This window comes from Sparus aurata, chromosome 4 (genome assembly GCF_900880675.1).
Source record: "Sparus aurata chromosome 4, fSpaAur1.1, whole genome shotgun sequence".
Classification (NCBI taxonomy): Eukaryota; Metazoa; Chordata; class Actinopteri; order Spariformes; family Sparidae; genus Sparus; species Sparus aurata.
The window spans coordinates 21,363,462-21,387,941 of record NC_044190.1 but is presented as its reverse complement, the minus strand read 5'-3'; the positions used below and the strand labels follow the sequence as shown (position 1 = coordinate 21,387,941).

The 24,480-nt window shown below is 41.2% G+C and overlaps 1 protein-coding gene across 6 annotated transcripts in view; it reads left to right on the top strand.

The window, feature by feature from the left end:
* Positions 1-24,480, top strand: part of LOC115580093 (ephrin type-A receptor 6-like) — a 58,821-nt gene that overhangs the window by 28,272 nt on the left and 6,069 nt on the right. For 4 of the 6 annotated variants that reach the window (XM_030413987.1, XM_030413989.1, XM_030413988.1 and 1 more), the window contains exons 7-12: positions 7,416-7,571; positions 8,435-8,785; positions 19,618-19,742; positions 20,142-20,304; positions 21,973-22,078; positions 23,659-23,729. In XM_030413987.1, coding sequence (XP_030269847.1) covers positions 7,416-7,571; positions 8,435-8,785; positions 19,618-19,742; positions 20,142-20,304; positions 21,973-22,078; positions 23,659-23,729 — 972 coding nt within the window. The other 2 variants (XM_030413991.1, XM_030413992.1) reach the window with 2 other exon arrangements.

Sequence of the window (24,480 nt, the reverse complement as noted above, 5' to 3'; positions counted from 1 at the left end):
CTTTACTCTCCCTTCAGCTCCTTTGGCTGACAGTGGTTGCTTCTCTCTATTGTGCTGTAGCTGAAACAGTGTCAAGGCAGCCATTACAATAAATGGGCCAGTAACTCATTGAGCAGCAACCCACTTGGCAACTGGAAGATGATGTGTGTCTGTATATTTGGTGAGTCACATGTAGTGTATAGACTATGAACAGTATGTTTCAGCCAATCCAAACTGACAAACTGACATCATCATCAAATATCATACATAAATCTGGTATTACCACGAACCCGTCCTGCTCTTTGTTTGCCCAGAATAGTCTCAGACAGCCGGAGATTTTGAAAGGACAGCTGCTTCGTTATAAAAGGTCTGGAAAAATCTCTGATGGATGACCAAGTTTTATCGTCTCACGCCAAACACTTATCAGCCAAAACATTAAAAAGTACAAAGAGCTGCATTGAGTAACACTGATCATGATCTCATTATGAAGTAGTGCTCTGCTGGGAAAGCCTATGGGCGTTAACTCTTTCAGTTAAACCAACCGGGTTCATTCATTTCAGTGCAAAATCGTTTCGACCGTCCTCCAGCCCATTCATCTCCACTTCATCATATACTGTGTCCAGGTTAAACTCTCTTATCACATCTAGATCTTACACCTTTCATCCCCATCCCATCACCACCACTTCAGTGTCTAGGCTCCAATGGGGGGGGGGGAGAAGTTGGGGTTTCCTATTCAGCCTCCCCTCTTAAAATATAATGGACATAACGATGGGGCCTAATCGCCGGAGACCCGTATCTCGCATCTGATGGTCGCTCAGAATTAATGAGTCCCTCCTGTTTGAAATGAGGTTTACAGCATATTGTCACTTTTGGCACAGCTAGACTTACAGTTGCATCCTTATATCTGGTCTGCTAAACATTTCCCAGAATAATCTCCTGCAGCCGGACGGTGATAAAACTAATAATGATCTTATCATCTCACTGTGAGTCCAACAAAAAAAAAATGTTATACCTGAAATGGCTGTTCCTTTAAGATTTACCTATGTGTGATGTAACTGATACTGTTGTATCATCCTGGGTAACTGGGAAAGCAAGGATGCTGCTCTGCTTTTTTGTTTTGCAGAGAAATAGAGTCCGGGACAGAAAATGTTCAGTAAGGTCTTTCAAGGATGTTTATCTGCATTCGCTTATCAATGGCAACAACAGATTACGGCCTCGCAGTTAATGATTTATGGCTTTAATGATTCATGTCCGATTATTATTTTCTCATTAATAATTTCCACAGGTCCTGCAGAGCTTTCGGCTGTGATGAAGATGTTCACTTTGCAAGTAGTTGCAGGAAGTTTAGGCGTGAACTTGCGATGACTTCTGCTTTCTCCTCGTTTTTCATTTTGGAACACTGCTTCAAAGGGTACTGTGATCAAAGCTGTCTGAGAGGCAGCATGGGGAAAGAGCAAAAGAGGGAGAGAGAGCGTGCGAGAGGGAGAGAGAGAGAGAGAGAGAGGGGAGAGAGAGAATAGGGAAAACCCCAACGCTCCCAAATATAAGCAGAGCTCTGCGCTAACACGTCCATCTTTTCCCTCCCAGCTGCCTAAACAAAGGCATCAGCGCTTATCAAACCCTGCTTTCCACCCCAATAGCATTCTGCCAGACTGTTTTGACATCTCAATCGAATGCTTTATTATTCTATTCCTTTCATTCAGTGTCAGCCACAAGAGGATTACTCAGAGATGGGCTGGTTATATCATGACCTAGATAAGGCAACATCATAGAGCTAATGCTATTTGTTCCACATCCTTTCGTCACACCATCGCATTCAAAAGGAGACAGAGAGTTGTGGGGGAAGCTAATGGAGATGTCTTTTTTGAGATTCATCTGAATGAGTACAGATATGCATGCAAGACCAAAAGCCCACCAGTCAGCTACCTGATTACATACAATAGGCAGAAAATATTCAAATATTTTGGTTTTAACAAAAACATGTGCACCTCCTATATTCATCATAAAGTTAACACAGCCCAGGGTTCTCTTTTTTACTGCAGAGGTGAATAGTGAGGAAGCAGAGATTGACAGAATCACACAATAAAGTCCATCAGAGCTTTCCCTTCTGCGTGTCAGAGCTCTCCAGAACCAGACTCCCTGCTCACTCATGACCTCTGCTGTCTCGAGACACCTGATTGATCAGGCAGGAAAAGCACTAACTTTTGACTGTCAATCCAGGCAAAATGGAATGGCAAATGAGGGGAATCAATGCGTCCTCGTAGCTGCATGTGAGTCACTGTGCCCACCTCCTGACCATTAAAGACTGTGTTTACTCTCTGGCCTCGAAGCAGCACAGCCAGACAAGAGCATCACTCATTCTCTGTGAACTTCCCATCTGCATATCAAAGCTGAGAGACCAGAGTAAACATAGTCTCTGGCTCCATCTGTCTCTGACAACGTAAAGCCAAGAGAAAACTTCCAGCTACTGCACAAACCCAAACAACTCAAAATCTCTCAGTCGGATCGTCATCGCTTCAAACGTGCAGGTGATGTGCTTCCTTCCACTGAGCCCCTGTAGGTTATCTACTGACTCTCAGTTCTCAGGCATTCATAAGTGCTGCTCTTCACCTGAAGCCAAAGTTTGATCACATCAAGGTGTTTTTTTTTTTAATTATTCATCCATTTTGATAAAAAATTGCTGTGTGTGTAATTAAAACAACCCATCAATCTGCAAAAGTCATACCATTACCTGTTTTTGTGTGCAGGTGATATGCCTATACTTCCCGTTAACTTTAGTGAGAAGCAGATCAATGGTCAACTCCAAATGAATGTACATGCTGCTCCATATCTTCTGTGAGTAATTTGGGAAACTGCATGTTTAGGCTAGGTTGATAATGCTTGTGACGACAGCTTGTTGTGCTGTCCCCAAGTGGCCAAAGAATTGATTAATGCTAGTGAAAGTAATAGCATTACACATTAGTCACTCATCCAACTAGACTGTGGCTTTTTATATAACAAACAATGTAATATTAGATCAGCGAGAGGAGCTATGTCGCCAGTGTGAATGATTAAAGACTATCTAAAGCACCTAATTGATTAGTTGGAAAATGTGTGGGCAAAATGCCAAATATTCAGATTTGCATGAATTTTTTTACCTTTATGAGAATATGTTTTTGGACTGTTGATGAATAAAAAAAAAATCTGAATAAATCTTTTCGTTGGACATTTTAAAATGTTTTATCAATTAACTAAAAAAATAAATCTACAGAATTACTGTAATGACAAAGTAATTGTTACTTTTGGCCTTAATTCAAATAAACTAGTGAAACAGACGTGTCTGCATTATTTTTGTATGTTTAGTGTGTGCAGCACTACTCTATGGAAGTACTGTACAAATAAAAGCAGTTATAGTGAACATATGCATCTCTCATGTCTGTGTGTTTGTGCACGAGATTTTTTCAGACTTTTTGATGGAAACAGTGGTATAAGTATCGTAATTGCTTTTTGGTGGTGATCTCCCCAGCATATACCAGAGAGCGGGGAGCAGCTGGAAATTCAAATGAATGTGTGTGTTTGTTGCCTTTGGCAGGAGCTCAGCATAGGAGGAGAGTAATATCCAAGAGAACGAGGGGCCTCAAAAATTGGAAACCGGTGACAAATGACTCTTCTCATGAGGAGCTAAGCAGCAACATGATTTTACGAGGGTTTCTGTTTGTGTCCATCTTTCATCTCATCCCTTTTACATATCTTTGCACTAAATTATGTCCACCTGTTTATGCTGATTGCTTTTCCATGTTTCTCTTCTTGCAACAATCCTTCATTTTCACTCGACTCTGCACGTCATCTCTGTTTTAAAATCAAAGCCACAGATCGTCGCTATTTAAATAAATATGGTGACCTGTGACCACTGTGTAAAGCTGCATCAGACAGAATATAAAGTAAACATATTGTCTGATTAGACAACTTACTCTTTATAATTAGATGTTTCTTGCCAAAATGCATCTCGGGAGTCGTGGTTAACATCCGCCTTTAGGTACACTGGCACTTATACTTCTACTTTTTCTGCAACGACTAGAGATGTCAATTGTCGAGTTAACAGTTAGAATTAATCTGTTACTATTATGATTGTCCATTGACTGTTTCAGGCACTTTTTGAGTAACAGTGCCAAACATTTGCAGTTTCAGGTTCTCAAATGTCTTATATTGTCTGACCTCATCGCAAACTGAATATATGTGAGTTTTGGATTGTTGGTTGGACATTTGACAACAAAACCTTTGGCTCTTCAAAATGTTGGTGATTATTTTCCTCTGTTTTCTGATGTCTTACAGATCAAATAAGTAACCACAAAAATTCAGCGCAAATTGGTCACAGTTAAAAAAATCATCAGTCACAGTTCGATAAAAAAAGCATCATTTGTCCGGCTGGTTCAACTGGAAGTATTTCAACTAGGGTTGAAACAGATTATTTTCAATATTGTTTAATTTACTTATTATTTTCTTGATTAATAATTTGGTCTTCATTCTGTGGTTGTTAAAGGTTGTTATAATTTCCCTCAGCCTAAGGTGACATCTTCAGTTGTCTTATTTTCCCTGACCAACACTCCAACGCCCAAAGAGACTCAGTCTGCTAAAATGTACATTGTAGAGGACGGAACCAACTAACGTTTTTCATTTTTGCTTATAAATGACGAAAATTATTGTTCAGTCATAAAAATAGGAGCCGATCCATCAAGTAATTGATGAATCTGCTAATTGTTGCAGCTATAATTTCAGGACCATCTAAGCCGCAAGTGCTCAATCACTCACTGTTATCTGTGGAGAAAATGAATTGGATTTTTACTTAACCGCTGAACTCAAGGTGCCCAAATGACTCCTCACACTTCACCGCTGTAGGAGGGATGATGTGCTTGAGGTGTCTTGAAATACAATTTATGGAAAACTGAAAACAAATCAAGAACTAGTGTTTTCCTTTGCCATGATTTAAGTTGTACTGCATTTTCTTATATTGGATTGATCATGGATGAAAAATTTGTTTTTAAAGGGTAATGTTTAAAACCAATTAGTCTTTTCATAAATAATTTTCCCGGCTGGTGTGACAGTCTGCGCTTCTGCTGGTCTCCACACAATGAATTATTCTTATCAGTTGAATGAATAACTGAAGTGCTGATGCTTTGACTAGACTATAAATAGTTCAACAAGTTTTCTAGCCTCGGGTAGACTCTGGTAACAACATAGTAGCCCGAGGTAGGAAGCCTAATCCTCATTCAACCAGTACTCTCCCACAGGTCCCCCAAGCTGACATACATGTAGACACTTTAGATACCAGAGATGCAGCACCGGATACATACTGATGGGATTTAGTGTTTCTACAACAGCTGAATGCACTGAATAATAATCTCCATTACAGCACAAATAAATGTACCAGCAGCAATTGCATTCAATTGGCCTTAGTTTACCGGGATAATCCAGTCAGTGACAATTATCTTTGGTACAGTACCGAGTTCTGGGTAGCAGCTGGACATCATTCATGCGACACAATATGAAACGTATTTCTGTATAATAAAAAGAGCTAATATCGACAGAAGGATGGCAGTGGTAATGTTTCTCAGCTGAAGCAATAACGCATCAGACAATAACAGACTTATGTAATGCGGTTGGTTGCTGATTATGTGAGGGAGACAGGAAATAAGCGTGGCTCACCGCTGCATGGTTGTGCTTCCTACTTACTGTGAGAAAAATATTAAAATGTTGAAATCATAAAAATCCTTCTGGCAGTCTACCACAAAGTCTTAAATTAAATTTCCCAACGTGCTACCTTTTTTTTTTTTCTCTATCACTCCATTGTCAGTCATAGCTGGCATACTAATTTGATCATTTCGAAATAATTAACACACCCACACACACATATTCTCACGCAAATCACGCTGCAATCAAATGATCCCCAGATTCCAAGAATATTATATAACTGGTCTATTAGGGCTTTATTTTTTTTCGCTGCTCAGATAAGACCAGGGGAGAGAGAGAGGCAAATCTGCAGCGGGTTTTGCCATCTTCTGATAAGCCTTAAGGTGGAGAGAGCGAAGGAGAGGAAAGCAGGAGGGGAGGTGGGGAAAGAAAAAAATATTGGAGGATAGATGAGAAGGTGGAAACTGAAAACTGTGGCAGAGAAAAAACAGTTGTCGGAAAATTGGCGAGATAAGGGAAGGAGAATTGATGGGGAAGAAAAGAAATGGGAAGGTAAAAACGGGAGAGAACTGGAGGAAGTAATGAGGTAGGAAAGTGAACCGAGGTACGGAAGGAAAACGGGAGAATGCTTAGGTCAGCAGGATACACCTTGCAAGTGTACGGAGGTTTTGGACTGAAGCAGGCTATAATTGCATTTTCATAATGCATTATTTGTATGTTAATAGCTATTTCTTTAACCTGCCTGACAAACAATATGAACTTTCCGATGTTTGTATTCAAGGGAAACTGAAAGTAGGGACTCTATTAAACCTGCAGTTTAAAAACAAATGGGCTCCAGAGTGTTTTCCATAGCTTACCTATTCCCCGCTCAATTTACCATCTGAACCACGCCTGAACTCCCTAAATATGCATTTTCTTCTGCATCATGTGAAAATAGCACATTCTGTATGTAAATGTCAACATGCTGTTTTTGAGACAATACCATTACATCGATTGATAATAAGTCATTTTAATGCTGTACGTCATTTTAAATTTATTTCACTGTTGTTTAGAGTTTTCATGCAAAAGATTAGTTCACCCAAATAATTAAGATTTAGCCTATATCAACTTACCCCAGAAAAAAATTTAAATATACATATATATATATATATATATATATATATATATATATATATATATATATATATATATATATACACACACATATAATTTTTGTGTATTTTTTGTGCAACATTTGGTTATTCTTGTCAAGTTATTAGCTAGTATTGGGACTGGTCAGTTTTACTTTGAATGAATGGTCGAGAGCATTTCATTTTTCAAGTAACTTTTCCAAAATTGGAATCCAACATGAACAACCATTAGCTGTCTCAAGGAAAAACCTGTTGAGCCTTGCTAGAAAAAAAAAAACATTTGGGTGCTGCTAGCACATAAAGGTGTCACTGTAAACTACCTGAGTTGGGCTGTGAGCTGTTTGTAATGTGTTTTAAAACTTATTTATGGGTTGTTTCTTAGTCTTAGCAGTTCCACGCTTTACAGGTGTGATTACAGGTGTGAGCCATTTGTTAGACTGGACAATGGACAGCTAATAAAGAGGTAACAGTGTTCCATAGAGCTTAGAAATAAGGTCAGACCACAGGTGAGGACGGGAGCAGCTGTGGCCCTGTGTTAAAAGTGTGTGTGTATAAAGTGTGCTAATGGAAACGCATTTGCGTGAGAAACATTAACCTGTGTAACTTGCTCCTCCTCCTCTATCCCCCCCGTCTCTCCAGCTTGTAGGCCTGGCTTCTTCAGTGCGTACGCTGGGAACAAGAAGTGCTCCAAGTGTCCTCCACACAGCTCCAGCCACGACCAGGCCGCCACCATCTGTCACTGCGACAAAGGCTTCTACAGGGCTATCAAAGACTCCTCCACCATGGCTTGTACAAGTTAGTAGTTTCCAGAATGAAAAACTTTCCCCGACAGCTGAGACATTCTTAGTTTCTGTTTGCATGTCTCTAATTAATTTTCGTCCGCGGTGCCATCTCTCCCCCATCCATCTGCTCTTTTTTTTTTCTTTTTTTTTTATCTTCGCAATATGATCGAGCTAAATTTAAATATATGCCTCCATAACCTTATTCATACATATCTCAGCGTTTGAAAAAAAAACCCCACATCTGTTATGATGTACCTCAAGATTCTGACGGTTGAATCCATGAAATTGACAAGTAGCATGCTGGAATAAAACACTTATGGCACTCTGTTACCGCCCACACGCGTACACACAGATATTCAAAGACCGGCTCAACTTTAGTTCTGATCACTTTGCCAAATCAGATGTTCAGTTGTGAAAATGGCGGGGGGGGGGGGGGGGGGGGAGATCTGAACTTCTGTTTCCTTCCAAGAAATTGACGCATCGGCTGTACGGTTGAAATAATGTAGAAGAAAGCCAACCACCCACACACCTAACACACCTACCTTCATATACACAAACACACGTACACGAATACACGACATGAAGAGTGATATAATCACTGTTATACTTCATATGTATAATTATACTAACTGGAATTTTTGCAGTAGTATACTTAAGTGCTGCTCATTTCATGCCTGTGACTGGCTCTCCCCCTGTATTGTCTGAAAGGGCTCCAGTGATCATAAATCACCAATCAGACAATAACCAAACCCCCTCCAAATGGGTTACCCTATATCTGTACGAGAGTATCTGTAAAATATTTGTTCAAAAATACCCAACAAGGCGATTAGTGAGTTATCAATGGGTAGTCACTCCCTCGAACTACTTTCTCCTCAGGGCCTCCGTCAGCTCCCAGAAACCTGGTCTCATTAATCAACGACACAGCTCTCTTCCTGCAGTGGATGCCTCCTGCTGATACGGGAGGCAGGAAGGACATCACCTACAACATCCTGTGCCAGCGCTGTGATGGAAGCGATGGCGACAGTGGGGTGACACAGTGTGAGCCGTGTGAGCCGGACCTGAGGTTCATCCCACGGCCACTTGGTCTGACCGGTACCTCGGTGGCAATAATAGATTTTGCGACGCACGCCAACTACACCTTCCATGTAGAGGCTGTGAACGGCGTCTCTGGGCTGGGCGTGGCAGCGCGATCACTGGCGAATGTTACCGTCACCACACACCAAGCCGGTGAGTCGCAGACATCTTTTTCACCTCAGTGCAACTTCAAATCCAGCTGTGATGATGACAAGCAGATGAACCACCAGAATTTTAGAATTGACATGCATTGATTTGATGCGGTCTCTTGGCTTGGATAAGATTCACATTTGAGTATCAATTTCATGAGTGCTTAAATAGAAAGTGGATAAATTGATCAATCCATCAAAGGACAGTTAGTTGCAAACAATTTTGATAAATTATCTTTCATTTAAGTTCTGTTTAGGTTCTCAGATGATATGATTTGCTGATTTTCGACATTTTACATCACTATAATTGAATAATGTAGGGTTTTGGACTTTTGGCTCCGGGGTCTTATTTTAAGTACCTTTTTCTGATTAAGTTCAGACATTAAAGAATATTTTTAAGATGAATAATGGAAAACAGTTCTCTTTTCATAAGTACATAAATCAATTTTAAATATTTTGCAGGGCTGAGATAGTCCACAGTAAGCTGCAAAATATTGCGACACATTCATCATTTTAATCCTGCTGGCATGGGCAAAATGGCCATCTGCAATGGGGGGAATTTTCCCAGTGGGCCATTCAGCCTGTGGGATGGCAGGGAGGTGATGAAAACAAGTAAAAATTGTTTTCAAACTTGCAAAAAAAAAAAAAAAAACTAGCAGGTTGCACAAACTACCAGGAGTTTTACTTGTTTACTCATAAGTTCTTCTTTTTGCAGGATGCCAAAAAATACCCGCTGCTCCTGACTGCCCAACCTGTCTGAGAATTAACAAGGTGTTCCTCGAAAAAAATGTCAAACTCAAACACAAATACACAGAAAATGAATGGACAGATATTCTGCATTTCCAGTTTGTGCAGTGGTTGGAGTATCCGTGGACTGGACGAGTGGCACAACTGTTGGTCAAATGCTTATAGTGATTGCTGGTAATAAGATGTCTGCTCTGTAACTACTGTATCTAGATCGAGTTAGATGTCATAACCCTGGTGCAAAATGGCTGAAGTACACTAATGATTGCAGTTGCATCCAAAAATGGCACAATTTAACAGCCAGAACATCTGCAGTTTATGTTTTACATTAGCTCTTCCTTTGCTGGACAGATTGTTGAGGGTTAACATTCAGCTAGCCATATTTTAGTTCTAAGTATAAATACATATTAAATGTACATGCTTATGCTTGACATATGCATATACTGCATATACTGTTACATAACACCTGATTCATGGCTCATGAATACTGTTTGGGAGCAGATGAAGATATTTATGCTACAGTAATAGACGAGCATCTATTTATTCTGCAGCTAAAAGGTCCTTGTGTCTTCCTACATAGTCTCTATCTCTCACACCAGCTTAATAGGTGAAGCACATTTCTGATCCTTGAATAGCTGACTGAGCCACTGTGACCTACATCTAGTCCTAATTAGCATAACCTGGCTGACCTCAGGTCATCCATAACAAGCCGTCCTCAATGCAGCATTGTCTTGGGCCTGAATACAGGAAAATGAGAGAGTTCAACTACTGAAACCTGAACCTTATATTTTAAGGGCAACTGATGGAATAATTGATGGAAAAGGCCGGGGAGCAGGAAGAAAAGAGAGTTGATGAATAAATTATACAGGGATGTATGCGTACGTGTTCCCCCCCTTCAGCATGTGCAGCAAGCCAGTGTTGAGATGAAATTCAGATGAGAACATTCAGACGCTCTCTAGTTTATCAGTGGCTCGGATGGAAAAATAAAGGATGGTGAAGTGGGTATATCTGTGCTAAAAATGATCTTTGTGCTGCAAGATAGACTGCAACACATTTTCCACTTTTTCAGTTTTAGAGATGAGATGCTGGCTGTAAGTTTGTTCTACAATTACATTGAATTTGGAGGTTTACTTTTTTGGGGCCGATAACCAAGTCTCAGAAAGATGTGAAGGCTGGTTTGCATGTATAATTAATACCATGTTCACCATCTTCATTCAACAATTGCTAATTAGCAGAAAATACAAAGTAAAGCTGAGAATGACGGGAATGTCATTACTTTGCAGTTAATTAGAAGTGAACATAATATTGGGAAAGAATAACACTTTGACCGGACGATGGCGCTCTCTGAAAAGTCAACTCCATGGGATCATCTTCTGAAGATCATGAATGTTTTACTAGATTTCATGGCAGCACATCCAATAGCTGTTGAGATGTTCCAGGCTGGACCCAAGTGGAAGTGAATGAGCCTCACTCACCAGATGTAGAATGTTAGTATCAGCCTATCTATGACTATTGAAACAACAGCAACGTCTACAGGTCCCCACACACGCCCAGACTCAAACGAACAGCCAACTGCCTTTATCCAACCACTCCGTTGCCTCTCGTCTGACCCGTTTGGCAGAAAAGTTGCATTGAACATACCGCTTCGACACCAGATGCAATAAGCCACCTTAACAGCGGGTGGCGCTAGTCTCGTGCCAGCACTTCAAAACATGAAAACAGGAAATTACGGAACGGAGTGCATAGAAAAACAAAGCGCACAGTTTTCCGCCCCTCCCACACACTGCGCTAATTCAGTAGCACACCGCCAATCAGAGAATCCAATGGCTCAGACGGCCAACAGCCAACCTCCTCAGACTTCGCAAGTTGAATCGGAGCATACAACGTCCGTGCGGTTCCAAAAGCTTCCAACGCAGCTGAACACACTGAACAGATTTGTTCCTGAATTCGTCCGAGTCTCTCCAAACGCTTCAGACGGCCAACGGTTGGCCCAGTGTGTTTCAGGCTTAAGCTCATGTTATGTAACTGTTTTATAAATGGCAAGCTACCACAACATCCACCTGGTTCGCCAACAGTACGAACCAACAAAGCTGGTAGCTGTTGACTTTCTTCTGCAATGTTTTAGCAATTTTAATGCCAGGTCTCACCTCCCCAAGTGCAAATGATCCACCAAAACAAGCTCCTCCTGACACTATTCTCTGGCGGACCGTCGTTGCATCCTGCATCCACCGCTGCCCATGATGATTCTTATTGGTTTTAGAAGCAAGCCTGAGCATTTTCCTCCCTTGTACCATATTGATCATGCTTACAGGATGACTTTTCTCCAGCGCTGACACAGCAGCTATGCATGACTCAGAATCTGCGAAAGTTGCCGTGAGCCTGATTCAGATTTTCAAAAAACTGTGCCCATGTATCGAGTTAAAAAGGTGGAATGTAGCATCTAGCCGTGGGATGAAGCGGCATTAATGATGAGGTTGACTCAGTGGAGGAATAAAAATATAATTTCACATTTTGTTGTCAAGTGTTTGGACTGTGCAGATGCTCCCGTTCTGTTTATGAACAACAGACTTTGAAGTGTAATTCAAAAATTGGACCTTTTTCTTATTAATTTAGTATAATTTTCCAACAACCTTTAATGTGGAGTGGTTGGTTTTTATACGAGAAAAAAAAAAATGGTTCCAATTATCATATCAGAGTCTGTAAAGAATCACGCTGCTGCCCGTTCAAGAAAAGTTAATAACTTTAACTGTCATTGCTCGTGGCTGATTCTCCTCTTTTGTGAGTTGAGAAACTTTGCATTTAAGTATTATGTGTATTAATGAAATGTTTTGCCGATAGCCTGTCACCGCACCGTGGAAAACCAGATGTCAGGCGTGTAGGTGTCACTTTGCACCCTTCTCTCTGGCAAAGGCAGCTCAGCTGATGGGGGGAAGTTGGAATGCAAAATAATCTGAGTAGAGGAGGAGAAGCAGCCTGTGGGGATGTTCCCATTAGGTTGTTTGGAGTGGATTATCTTGTCAAACTGTCTTTCCTCAGCAGACATACAGTATGCACACACAGCCAGACACGCATGCAAACAAGCAGTCACACAAATCCGTACACACATACGACACATGCACATTCGCCTCAGCCATGTACCACCTACAGCTTCGCATATGGTTGGTTACTCATTCCCTGGCTCTCCTCTGTGCTCTCTCTTGTTTGTCTCTCTCCCACACACGAGGCAAACTAGAGGTACCTCTTTTTATTTGATCAAGTGTCATTATATTTTCACAATAGATATAGTTCTGTGTATAGATATAGCTCCATTTGAGGGAGTACAATAACACTTTAATTCTGCGGTTCGATACACGATCCCTTGGTTGCAGTTATATAACTGGACTGCATACTATATGTGGGAAAAGGGTGAATAAAAAGGACTGTTAGCCATTTTTGACGGCTCATAATCCTCTTCGTGGGAGTCTTATTGGCAACTGCGAATTTTAGCTGTAGGTAGAGGAAAATCTTCCAGGAAGCTTGTTGACGATGCTGTCGAATAACAGGCCAATCTTTGGAAATCTGTTTCAGGTCTTGAAAGCCGAACAAACACTCCAAAACTTACTATAAATTCAAATGAGATGAGACATTCATCAAGTTCGAGACAAACGCTGATTGTACGTCTGCGCTTGTCTAAACCGATGTTTGGATGGACTGGGGATGGGCAGGCTCGTCGCCAGCTAACGCAGATGCTGCAAGGTGATTCATTTAATTGATTGTGATATTATGCCAACGATGGAATGACGGCCAATCAGAAGCAGGATTAGCAATTAACTTGATTTTGTTTTAGTGTGGAGGAGCAGGACGATTTATTTTCTGTTGGCATGTTATCTGTTTGTAAATTGCTTATTAATGCCTCATTATGCTTTTAATTAAGCTAAACCAATTCATCAGAATTACTAATAATCTCTCTTCCTCAATTGCCAGTGTGCTTGTCTAACTTTGAGAAGTGGTGATGCTCAGTTGGGGAAAGATATATGATCGCTTAGTCTCCGGACAGAGTGGAGTGTTTGTTGCCTTCGACGATACTGGAGTTACTGGTCAGCTTTGTATCTCCATGAGCTAAGCGGGATCTGTTTAGTCACGGGCTCTCTGACAAAAACACCTGATTTTCTTAAATGACCTTCTTTTGGCATGCTCTCCTCCAGACTTAATCTCACTTTGAAAGGCAGGACGCCGGTCCCTTCCTCGTGGAAGCTGATGAAAGTCAGCTGTTGTTGTGAGCAGGATGATCTCTATGTTCATGAGCACTGTAGAGATTGCCCAACAGAGCGTTTCTCACTCCCACAAAGTTCACTGCAGTATTCCGTGAGGAGACAGAGAAATCAGAGCAAATTGTGAAATGTGTGCTCCTACAGCAGCAGCAGCAGTAGCAGAGAGACAGCCACAAAGATAGACTGTGTGTTAAAAGAAATCCTTACGTAAGAATGAAAATAAAGGAAACATTGTGTCCCAGCAGAGGCTGAAAATATATTGTCTGTTGAGCCGTTGAAAGTTTGGACCTAAACACCACACCTGTGAAGTTTGCGTGTGTTTTTTAATGAAGGGACGGATTTGTTGTTTTTTTGTTTTTTTTTTTACATTTGTGCAGCCTGGCAGAATCAAAATATATTGAATCTATTCGAGTCAATTCACTCAGAGAATGTGAGATTTAATGACGCATTTAACCGCCGCTGAAATAATCGAAATCGAAGAGCTGCTGGTTTAAACGGTTGAATCCCCACAGAGTTGTGCTCATTGTCATTCAGCTGATCGGCATCTACTGCTCTACAACTACAGGTTTTTACTTGTGTTCATCATACTGGAAACTACTTTAAATTAAATACTGCTTAATGAATAATTACTATTAAGTAATTAGATGGTATTTGTGTGATTTTTCCTGTGACTAGTTGTTTGTAATAATATTACAAACAACTAGTCACAGGAAAAATTTCAAAGTGGCAACGGACATCTTTTTTCCCCTGAGTGTTTCCATGTGTTGTTGTTGTTGTTGTTGTTGTTGTTGTTGTTGTCGAACATACCGAGGGTTGAGTGAGTTTATTCCATCACCTCTTGAGCTTTCTTTTCCTGGGGTGACCGGGTGCCCGGTGGCGAGGGTGACCATTGTCAACCCTGATGGTTTCTTTATTCTATTTTCATTACATTGCGCTATCACCATTTACTGCATAATGATACGCTGAAGCAGAATAATTTCAAGTATAATGAATGGTTGTCCAGAGGTTGAAACAGTGCGAGAAGTTTATCCAGGTTTTATCCTCTGGTTTACGTAGTCTGATTACGGCCTCACACGTTTGGCTGTCGAGCTGCCGCAATCACTCAATCAGCTGATTAGTCTATCGGAGGCAAATTAATAACCAGCTATTTCTATAATCAGTTACTCATTTCATTCATTTTCCAAGCGAAAAATGGCAAACGTGCTGGTTCCAGCTTCTTAAATGTAAGGATTTGGTTGGACAAAAGAAGCCGCTTAAAGACACAACTTTGGGCTCTTTGAAACTTTGATGAGCATTCTCCACGTGTTACAACATTTTACAGACGGAGCGGTTGATCGAGATCAATCGTAATATGTGTATGTCGTTTTTGTGCCGTGTCTGGCAGTGTTGACACTTATTTAGCGCTGTTTTTTTCCTCTTTTCCTAAATTCGATACGTCTATCTTTTTTAGCTTGCTTGAGCACAGACTGACAGTTCACCAGTGCAGGGCAAAAATGAACAGTTCAAGTTGCAGCATTTTATCAGGACATATTTAAAGATGGTGTAATCAACATGGTCATGAGGATGTTGGACTGGTTGGCAGTGTTTTGAGATTAAGAAGCCCTGCTTCTAGCGAGCTCTCTCCTCCAAGTGCAAAAACAATATGTGAACAAAGAATTCATTAAACTCTTTGTCATTTGAGTTTGGCTTGTCTGCTGTGGTTCTTGTGAGCTGTCAGCAATTCCACTCAACAAAGAATATCGACTGTATTTGAATTATTTATGCGATGTATGACTGTACATGCAGTAAACTGTAAGCCGTATGATTCACATGTTGGTTCAGCTAGAAAGATTCACCTCATTGTGGAAATTCCTGGCTGTCAGTTTGTCTTTTTTGGGGGGGGAAAAAAACAAACATAATTTTGTCTCTTGTGTCTTTATTATCCTGAATATTTTGTGAGAAAACAATAACAACACGAGTCATGCAAAGTTCTCATGCAATTAATCCACGTGTGAACAGTTCCCACTGTTTTGCGGTGTCCTGATTCAGGAGATTTTCCTCTTTTTTACTTTGCTCTTTTTCCTCCCTTTTCCTCCAGTGGATTCTCTTCTGTTTTCATCTCCCTGCTCTGGGAATAAGGCTGACTTCTATTTATATGCTCAGATGCTGGGGAGATGCAACCTCATGGGATTTCTTTACAGCTCTCCCTGTTCACTCATTCCTTCCCTCTCTCCTCCCCCTCTGTCCTTCTCTCATTTCTTTCTTTCTTTCTTTCTCTTTTTCTTTCTTTCTTTCTTTCTTTCTTTCTTTCTTTCTTTCTTTCTTTCTTTCTTTCTTTCTTTCCGAGCATCTATAGTTGAGGGGTTGGATTATTTTTACATGCTGCCAATAACTGGAGCTCACAGTCAATTATCTCTCGATGTGTGATTGTGATTCAACCGTAATGACTATAAGTGTTTCCTTTCAACCACTCATGCGTAAAAAGTGGGTATCAAAACAGTGGATTGATTTATCCTGCACCTAAAATAGCCTCTTGCATAAGAGTTTGGAGAGATTTTCTCACTTTGCAGAAAAAAGTCCACACACACACACACACACACTGTATTCTGCGGACATAAAAATCTGCTCTAGTGCTGTGATTCTCATTCCCATTCCCAAAGTGGGTTATGCATACTCCTCTGCTTGGTTACACTGAGGACGACTGAAAAACATCTTCATTTAAACATGACGTCTACAGTATGTACAACATATCGTTTGGATGTGATTTAACAGTTGATAAAATCACAACCAATTATAGTCACACATTGACTTACTCATTTCAGTTCTCCAGTTATATTCATGCTGGAGGATTTAATGAAATGGATACTTATTTTAATTGTAATTTTAAATAAGTGTAAAAATAATAATAAGCCGTCACAGGTACAACCCACTTGGTCTTAATGAAACACATTTTGGACCTTGTTTCAACATCCCTGCTGGTTTCACCCGGACTGATATATATTTTGTAGCCGCTCCTCACCAGATAAGTCGATGTTCGCCTCAGGTTTTCTGTGTGCCTTCGCTTGCATACACTTCCACTTGCTGTGGATGACTGCAGATGTCTCACTGCTGTGCGCTAAAGCCAAAATGAGTAGTAGCTTAAACGTTGAGTTGACGGGCAGAATACTAATTATTTTGAAATAATTAATTTTTTCATGAGACAGAAAGTTGGATATGTTTTGGAGTTGGGACTGTTGATCAGAAAACTCGACTTTGGGTACTGAGATTAGCATTTTTCACTAATTTCTGACATGTTCTAGAGCAAAAATGTATTTATTAATTGAACAATATTTAGTAGATTAATCAAAAGTGAAAATAATTCTGTGATGCAGCCCCACTATGCACTTTTCAATTAGCTTTTATTAATGTATATGTATATATATATAGATAGATAGATAGATAGATAGATAGATAGATAGATATGTGTGTGTGTATATACATGTATATATACATATATATATACAGCAGGATCTGAAATGCTCTCAGCTACCTGCCACATATTTTACCCCACTGAAAGATTTCTGTAAAGATACTGAAGTTTAATATTGTTCAATCTGTAATAATGACAGTAATCCAGACACGACGCAGACGACAGATCTGCAGACTAACACTGTGGAGTTTGTCTTCGCCTCGCCTCGCCTGCGCACATTTTGCGCCGTGGTGTTCTGTCAATACATGCTGTATGTTTTTGTTGGTGTGTCTACTGTTTGCCATTAATAACTGCAGCAGGCTGTCAGACCAAGAGGCTTGAGATAATTCCACAACATCTCCGGGCGCTCGGTGCAGCTCAGAAACCACCTGCCACCAGGATAGAGAGGGGCATATGTTACCTGGAATAACATGGCGGACATGGCAGACGGGTGAGATGTGGCGCTGCAGACTGTTTAATAGATAGCACAGTGCAAAGGTTCAGATCCCGTGTGTGATGCTTTGTGTGGCTCTGCAACTAACAATTGTTTTCATAATGGATTAATCTATGAATCGTTTAGTCTATATGTGAATATAATGTGAAGATGCTCATCACAATTTCCCAGAGCCTTCAGACCGCTTCTTTTGACACAATTAATTGATTATCGCATCGCTAAATGAATGGGGCATGGCTTTGTGGCGCTAACAGAACATGCTCAAGTTTGTGACAAGACTCCTCAGTAAATATAACGCAGGCGATGAATCTACAACAAACCCTTCAAAACAAAGAACAGAAAATATGACGAGGCACCTCTCGCCCTCAGCTTTAACCAGCACAAACCAGGGTGTCTCAAGATTTGACTTCATTCTATTGTGAAGCTTTCTTGTTTCTTATTTTGTTTTTTCAGTAAGATGTCGCACCGAAGTTGCAGTGTTGTATTAATCAGAGACGATGCTTGAAATAAGTTACACGAGGAGGAGTGTGCAACCACGTTGCCGCAGTGTTTGCAAGCGAAAGCAAGTACGTACGTGTGTGAAGGTGGGCGAGGGGGCTTGAACATACCGTATGTTCCAACAGACTTGAGTCTGGAGTCTGAATGTGTGCGCTGTAGGAGGTACTTTAAATTTACATATTTGTCACCTCCAGTGCACATTTTTTGCAGGAGTCAGCATCAAACTCTTGCTTCCTGCATGCACCATCTTTCTCTCTGCCCTTCTGTTTTTTTTTAAGCTAAAATTGTCGAGCTGCTGGACTGTGAAGCTTCCTGTCTGGGCCGAGCCGCTGCCCGAAAATGGCGGCTTTCTGACAGAATGTGAAGGTCGCATCTGAACCCTAATGCATCCCACTTAATACACTGGTGCGTCACCTTTTCTCAAGTGCCCCATCCGGCCTGTGGCCTTCTGTGTGCTGAAGCCAATCTGCCTCTCTGAAGACGAGGACACTTTTAGACTTCATTCTGGCGTTGAATTTGTATTCCATCGATGGTCTCCCAAACATCATGCTCGACAACAGAGGGACTGGATCTATTAGTTTGCCAAATCATATTCTGTTCAAGCGAAGGCTTTATGAATAATTGATGGTAAATATTTGAATCTCTGCTAGGTGATTTTGTGTCTCCTCAGCAGCCTTGTGTGAAATATTCTCCCAAATTCAGCAGTAATGACAAACATGATAAACAGTAGCAGTGGGTCTAGTGGTTTGGTTAACAAAAATGTTTCTCTCAGGCTGCACATCACACTGAAGCTGGACGGTAAAATGGTTGTTCCTTGGCCCGACTTTCCCTTTGGGTATTCCTGGGATACTGAAACAGTTTCTCTTCCAAAAGGCCAGCAGGTCGTTACATTTCTCAAAAGTTCTTTTACTTGAGATCTTCTGCGGTAAGCTGCAGAGTGGAGATGCTATATTTATGTCATCTGCTTTCTCAGGCTCTATTTCATCTATCTATCGAACTTTCATCTATTTTTTTTTTTTTCTGGAGTTGTGAAACTTTTTGTTCAAAGTTGACATCTTTCCCGTGATGGCTGGAGACACTTTTGAAATGTGTTTTGCAGTGGTGTCTCTGAACCTAGTGGATTCACTTTAGAGTTCACCGGAGTGGCTCGAGCAATAAGTGGCCGGAGTCATCCGTTTCTTCGTCCCCTGGGCCTCTCAGACAGGTGACTCCTGGGCTGCTCAGTCCTGCTGCAAACTGGCCATTTTTCTTGCCTATGTTCCTTCCAATCTTTATCCTTTTATGTCAGTAGTCACTCTTTGGTACATCTACATTTCAGTGGACGAACCAAGAGTACAGAGTTGGAAATATCTAAGGGTCAATGGTTGTAAAAAGACATTTTGTTTACTTACATTTTAAAACCTCCAATCAGCCTTCTTCTCGCAGCTGACTCAAGTCCCTGCACTCCCCCACTGCATCCTCAGGTCCTGCTCTGGTGGGTGTAGTCAGGAAGGACTGGGCCTCTCAAAACAGCATCGCCCTCTCCTGGTCACAAGTGGAACAGGCGCCCCCAGACATAGTGGACTATGAAGTGAAATACTACGAGAAGGTAAGTAAATAAGGCTTTTTTTTTCTTCTCTTTTTTTTTTTTTACTACAAGCTTAAGCACCATATGTGTTAATGGTTTAGCAACAACAGCGGTTTGTATTACAGTCATTGCAGCAGTGAAATGAGCAACGGCAAGTGATTACATGGACAAATAACAATCGCTGCTCACAGAGCGATGTGCATTGTTATCATACAAAACATCCAAATGTAAGAGCAGAGCCATCCGTAATGTGTTTGGTGTCTCTGCTTTGTTCACCATCTGCTCAGATAGTTAATAGGATGAAAATTATGTGTTTTGTTTCAAACGTTGCTGTGATAATGGGTTTATGCACACGCACATTTGTCTGCCAAAAACTTGCTCTTGTTTATCATCTCTGGCAATCTGTCCGTGCTTTCCTAGGAGCAAGAGCAGCTGAGCTACTCATCAACGCGGACCAAAGCCCCCAGCGTGGTGGTAACGGGCCTCAGACCCTCGACTGTCTACGTCTTCCATGTGCGCGCTCGCACCGCTGCTGGATACACAGCGTACAGCCCCAACTTTGAGTTCTTTACCACACCCGAGGGTACGAATGTGGAGGAGGGAGCACCAGGGAGTTGTGTTTGTGTTTGTGCTCGCTGTGTTATAGGGAGGAATGGCTCTCATATTCATTCATTTAGTCAGCTAGATTGGTGTTTAAATGCCAGTTAGTTGTGTTGTGACTTTTGTGTTTAAAACAACGCACGGGAGAAGATGGGCGTTTCAAAGCGATAGATCTGGAGTCATCTGTGTTGATCGACAACTCCATAAAACCCATGGCGACATTTTATGGTCATTCTTTGCCATGGATCAGTGAAACTCATCAGTGCTTCCTCAGGCATGAGCCATTTATTTAAATGTTTATAAGCGCTTTAAGTTCCTGATGCACACATAACGCTCTGCTGATTCTAATCCTGAAATATGCAGGAATGCACAGCCTCCTCCAAGAAACACACTTAAAGTGATGAATATGTAAATGTCCACCTCCACGTTCTCATACTACCATTTACTCCATTTATATGCTCGGATTGTGCCTCCACGTATACGTCGTCTTCAATCTGACTTCATTCAACCCGCATAACGCATCCTCTCATATAGCTTTAGGTCACACACAATACAGCGATTTTGACTTTTTTCCTGTTTCTCGTCTGTTTTTTCCTCATTTTACACCAACCAAGACCAGGTCTTTGCCAACGGTGCTCAAAAGTTATCCAGAGTTAAATCTTTTGAGGGCACATCGTGCAAAAATGTGTTTATTTCAACAGATGTCACGTGAATCAGACACAAGCGCAGAGGCTCATCAGTCAGAGATACATCTGTCTCCTGCTACCTCTCATTTTCCTGATTGGAAATAAAATCAGACGCTGCTAAAGATAATGGTAATATTTACCAGCCGGTAAAAAGCAAAAATTGTCAATTAAGGAAATAAATGAATTCATGGACATTTTGTCACAAAGTTGCTTATTTGAGTCATGAGGAACGTCAAAATGCTCTCGTGAAGATGCACATTTTTATAATAAAAAACATGTTGATACATGTATTCTGTTGTTCAGAATAGTTTTAATATTTATAACATTTCAGAAGCGACAGCTCAGTGAGCATGAAGCCCACATGTCCACAAATGGGCATTGTCAGGGCCGTCCATGAGGCTTTAGTTGGTGTGATGTGTCCTGCACCATAGCCACTAGACGGCCCTTGTCGGCAGCTTTATGGCTGATTGAGCAAGTAGAACTGTCGGGGGGCTTGTCAGTGAGATAAATCAGTCTGATTGAGGGAAATCAGGGAAAACGAAAACAGAAAACGAAACAGAAAAGGGAAAACGAAACAGAAAAAGAAAGGGAAAGCTCCCCGCACCTAGTCTCCATGATTTCCCCCGTTTAACGCAAGTTGTTGCGTTTACCGCAAGTAGACGTGTGTGTAGTGTGGTCAAGTGCAGCTCTTCAGGTCGAGACACGGGAGACACGGGGCGACTTAACAGTCTGCCTTCGATGCAGCTGGTTCTTCGATGTCTGGCCGGGGGCCTTGAGGATACTAGAAAATGAGCGAATGCCTGATAAACATGGAGGAAGTTTTAATCCTGCAAGACAGCAAATGTAATATTGTTTCTAATCCATTCATTGTGGTCAGCTTTGTGTCACCGTGTAGTGTCAGTTCTCTGGTTTGAGCTCAGGTGCTAATCGGTCTGCTTTTCTCTTTTATGTCTCAATATCCTCAGATCCTGATATTGCCGATCAGGGTCAAGTTCTGGTGGTCGTCACGGCGTCTGTAGGAGGCTTCTCTCTGTTGGTCATCCTCACCCTCTTCCTCCTCATCACTGGCCGGTGAGAGAACCCCCCGTTTCACTTCAGTGCCATCTTAACACGCCCGCACGCAACTCCGTGCTTCTCCGCTCATAATCTCCTGAGTGGCACTACAACCAGAAGTCTGTTAATGGACTCTCTTTTGCCAGCAAGCAGACACTCTTATTTTCCAAATGACTGAACCAATTTTCTGCCTAATTACTCAGCATGTAATGCATGTACCAGCAGTTTGCTCCATTCCATTAACTTCCACAGGTTATCTCAGACTGTTGTCTTCGGTCTGATTCTGGTTCAAAGGCTTTTCCCATTAGTGGCACTTTATTAATAAACAATGAAAAATGGCCCAGAGTCAGTCAACACGACGCCCGGACTTTTACTTAATTGTGATACGAGCTGATTAGCTGATCATTAATCTTCAATTTGTGAACCGCATTTTGCGGAACATATCTGAACTCCGAAAAGGGGAGCGATGTGTCTTACTTTACAGAAAACTTTATATTCTGAAACAAAGTGGTGGACACTTGGCATCATGCAAATATTATGCATGCAAATATTCCTGTTCCACATCTCTGTTATGTGTTCCAAGTCGGATTCACACAACTCTTAACTTCACTTGTTTCATCCACGCCTTAATCAGGTTCACTTTGAAAAGTCCTGCCTAGAATACATGTATCAACAATACTATGAATGTTTTTTGGGAGAATCTCAGTCCCTAACCCTATCCCCTAATTTTCAGAGACAATGTTGCTGCACAGATGAGCCCACGTCACAGGTATCCGGATATCTCTCAAAAAGGTGTCCCTGTTTCTGTGCATTCAGAGACGTGGATGTTTTTCACTGATTGTATTCAACCTCTCAGGTGCCAGGAATTGGCCACATCCGAGGATACCGAAGCAGAAAGGCTGCAATATGTGAATGAGACTTTACAATAACTGCTTTGTCTTTAACGTCTCTTGGACCCTGGTTCAACTGAGTCTACATGTCAATAATGGTTTTCTTAGAACAGGCTTTGAAACTTGTTTCATATTAATGAACACTTACTGAGTCAAGAGTATTAGAACATCTTAATCCTGTGATGACATGTTCAAAGGGTAGCCCCTTTCTGTTGGGTTTTTACACAGAGAATGCATATTGTTCTGATTCTTGAATACCAGTGTTTGATTGCTACTTATGTCTAGACTCTGCCTCTCTATGGAGACTGAGCCTTGAAAGCCTTGAATTTGTGGGATGCTGAATAGGATAAAAGAGGGGAAAATGGAAGAAAATATAGAGAACGACAGCTCCTAAGGAACGGGCGATAGAAAAGAGGAAAATGGCCGTCTTTGCAAACCAAAAGACTGATGATTCGGCATTACAGACAGAGCCTATTTAAAACAGCTTTAAAGAAGTTTCTGCTGCCAAAAGAAAAGTGCACTTTTCCACCTTTTCTCATGTGGGTGGTAAATCTGTGAAATGTCACGCTTGTTTCTTGCCAGTAGAGGCATCTAATTCACCGTGCTTTTGAGCACAGGAAAATTGAGGGGGGTTTTGGGAGAAGGAGAGAAGATTTGTTTTATGTGTTGGTGAATGTGATTCTTACAAAAGCTGGTTCACCCGTGCAGGTGTCAGGGCTACATTAAAGCCAGGATGAAGTCAGAGGAGAAGAGGAGGACGCGCTTCCACAGTGGACACGGTACTATATATGATTTCCTTCATAGCGTGTGTGTGTGTGTTTGTGTTATGTCTTCAAACGACTGCATGCTCCAATTCCCAGGGCTTTAGTTTTCAATTTCTTAGGGTACAAGTCACAAGTCATTAGAACTGCAACGATCAACTGAATAAGCGATTATTATGTCAGACCAATTATTGTTTTCTGTCATTTTTCAAGCAAAAACTGTCAAACAGCTTCTTCAATGTGAAGATTTGCCGCTTTTCCCTGTCATCTATGATAGCAAATGAAGAGTCTTTTGGTTTGGAACTGTTGTTTGGACAAAAGAAGCATTTTGAAGACAGTGCTCTGGGAAATGGGAAATGGGTTCACCATAAATAAAACTATTTTGACACCGATAGACAAAATGAAGATAATGGTCAGATTAATCAATAATAGGTTGCAGCTCGACACATATACAGCACACACACACACTGGTTGATCAAACTATGCTATTGTCGCAAATGCAATGCTCTGTATCTACACCAGAAATATCTCTTACAAATTCTTCTGTGTGTGTGTGTGTGTGCGCGCGTGCACTATTGATTGTGCATGCTGCAGTTTGGCCCTATGTCTGTGCTAAATCTGCCAGCCACCGCTCGCAGTATGTCATACACCCATTATTGGATTGTGACAAAGCTTGGGTAACCGCTGTTCCGTTTTAAGAATTACAGGATTGACCCAAGTGTGGTGCTACAATTACAGATAAAAACAGGCTTATTGATTGGCCCACAGG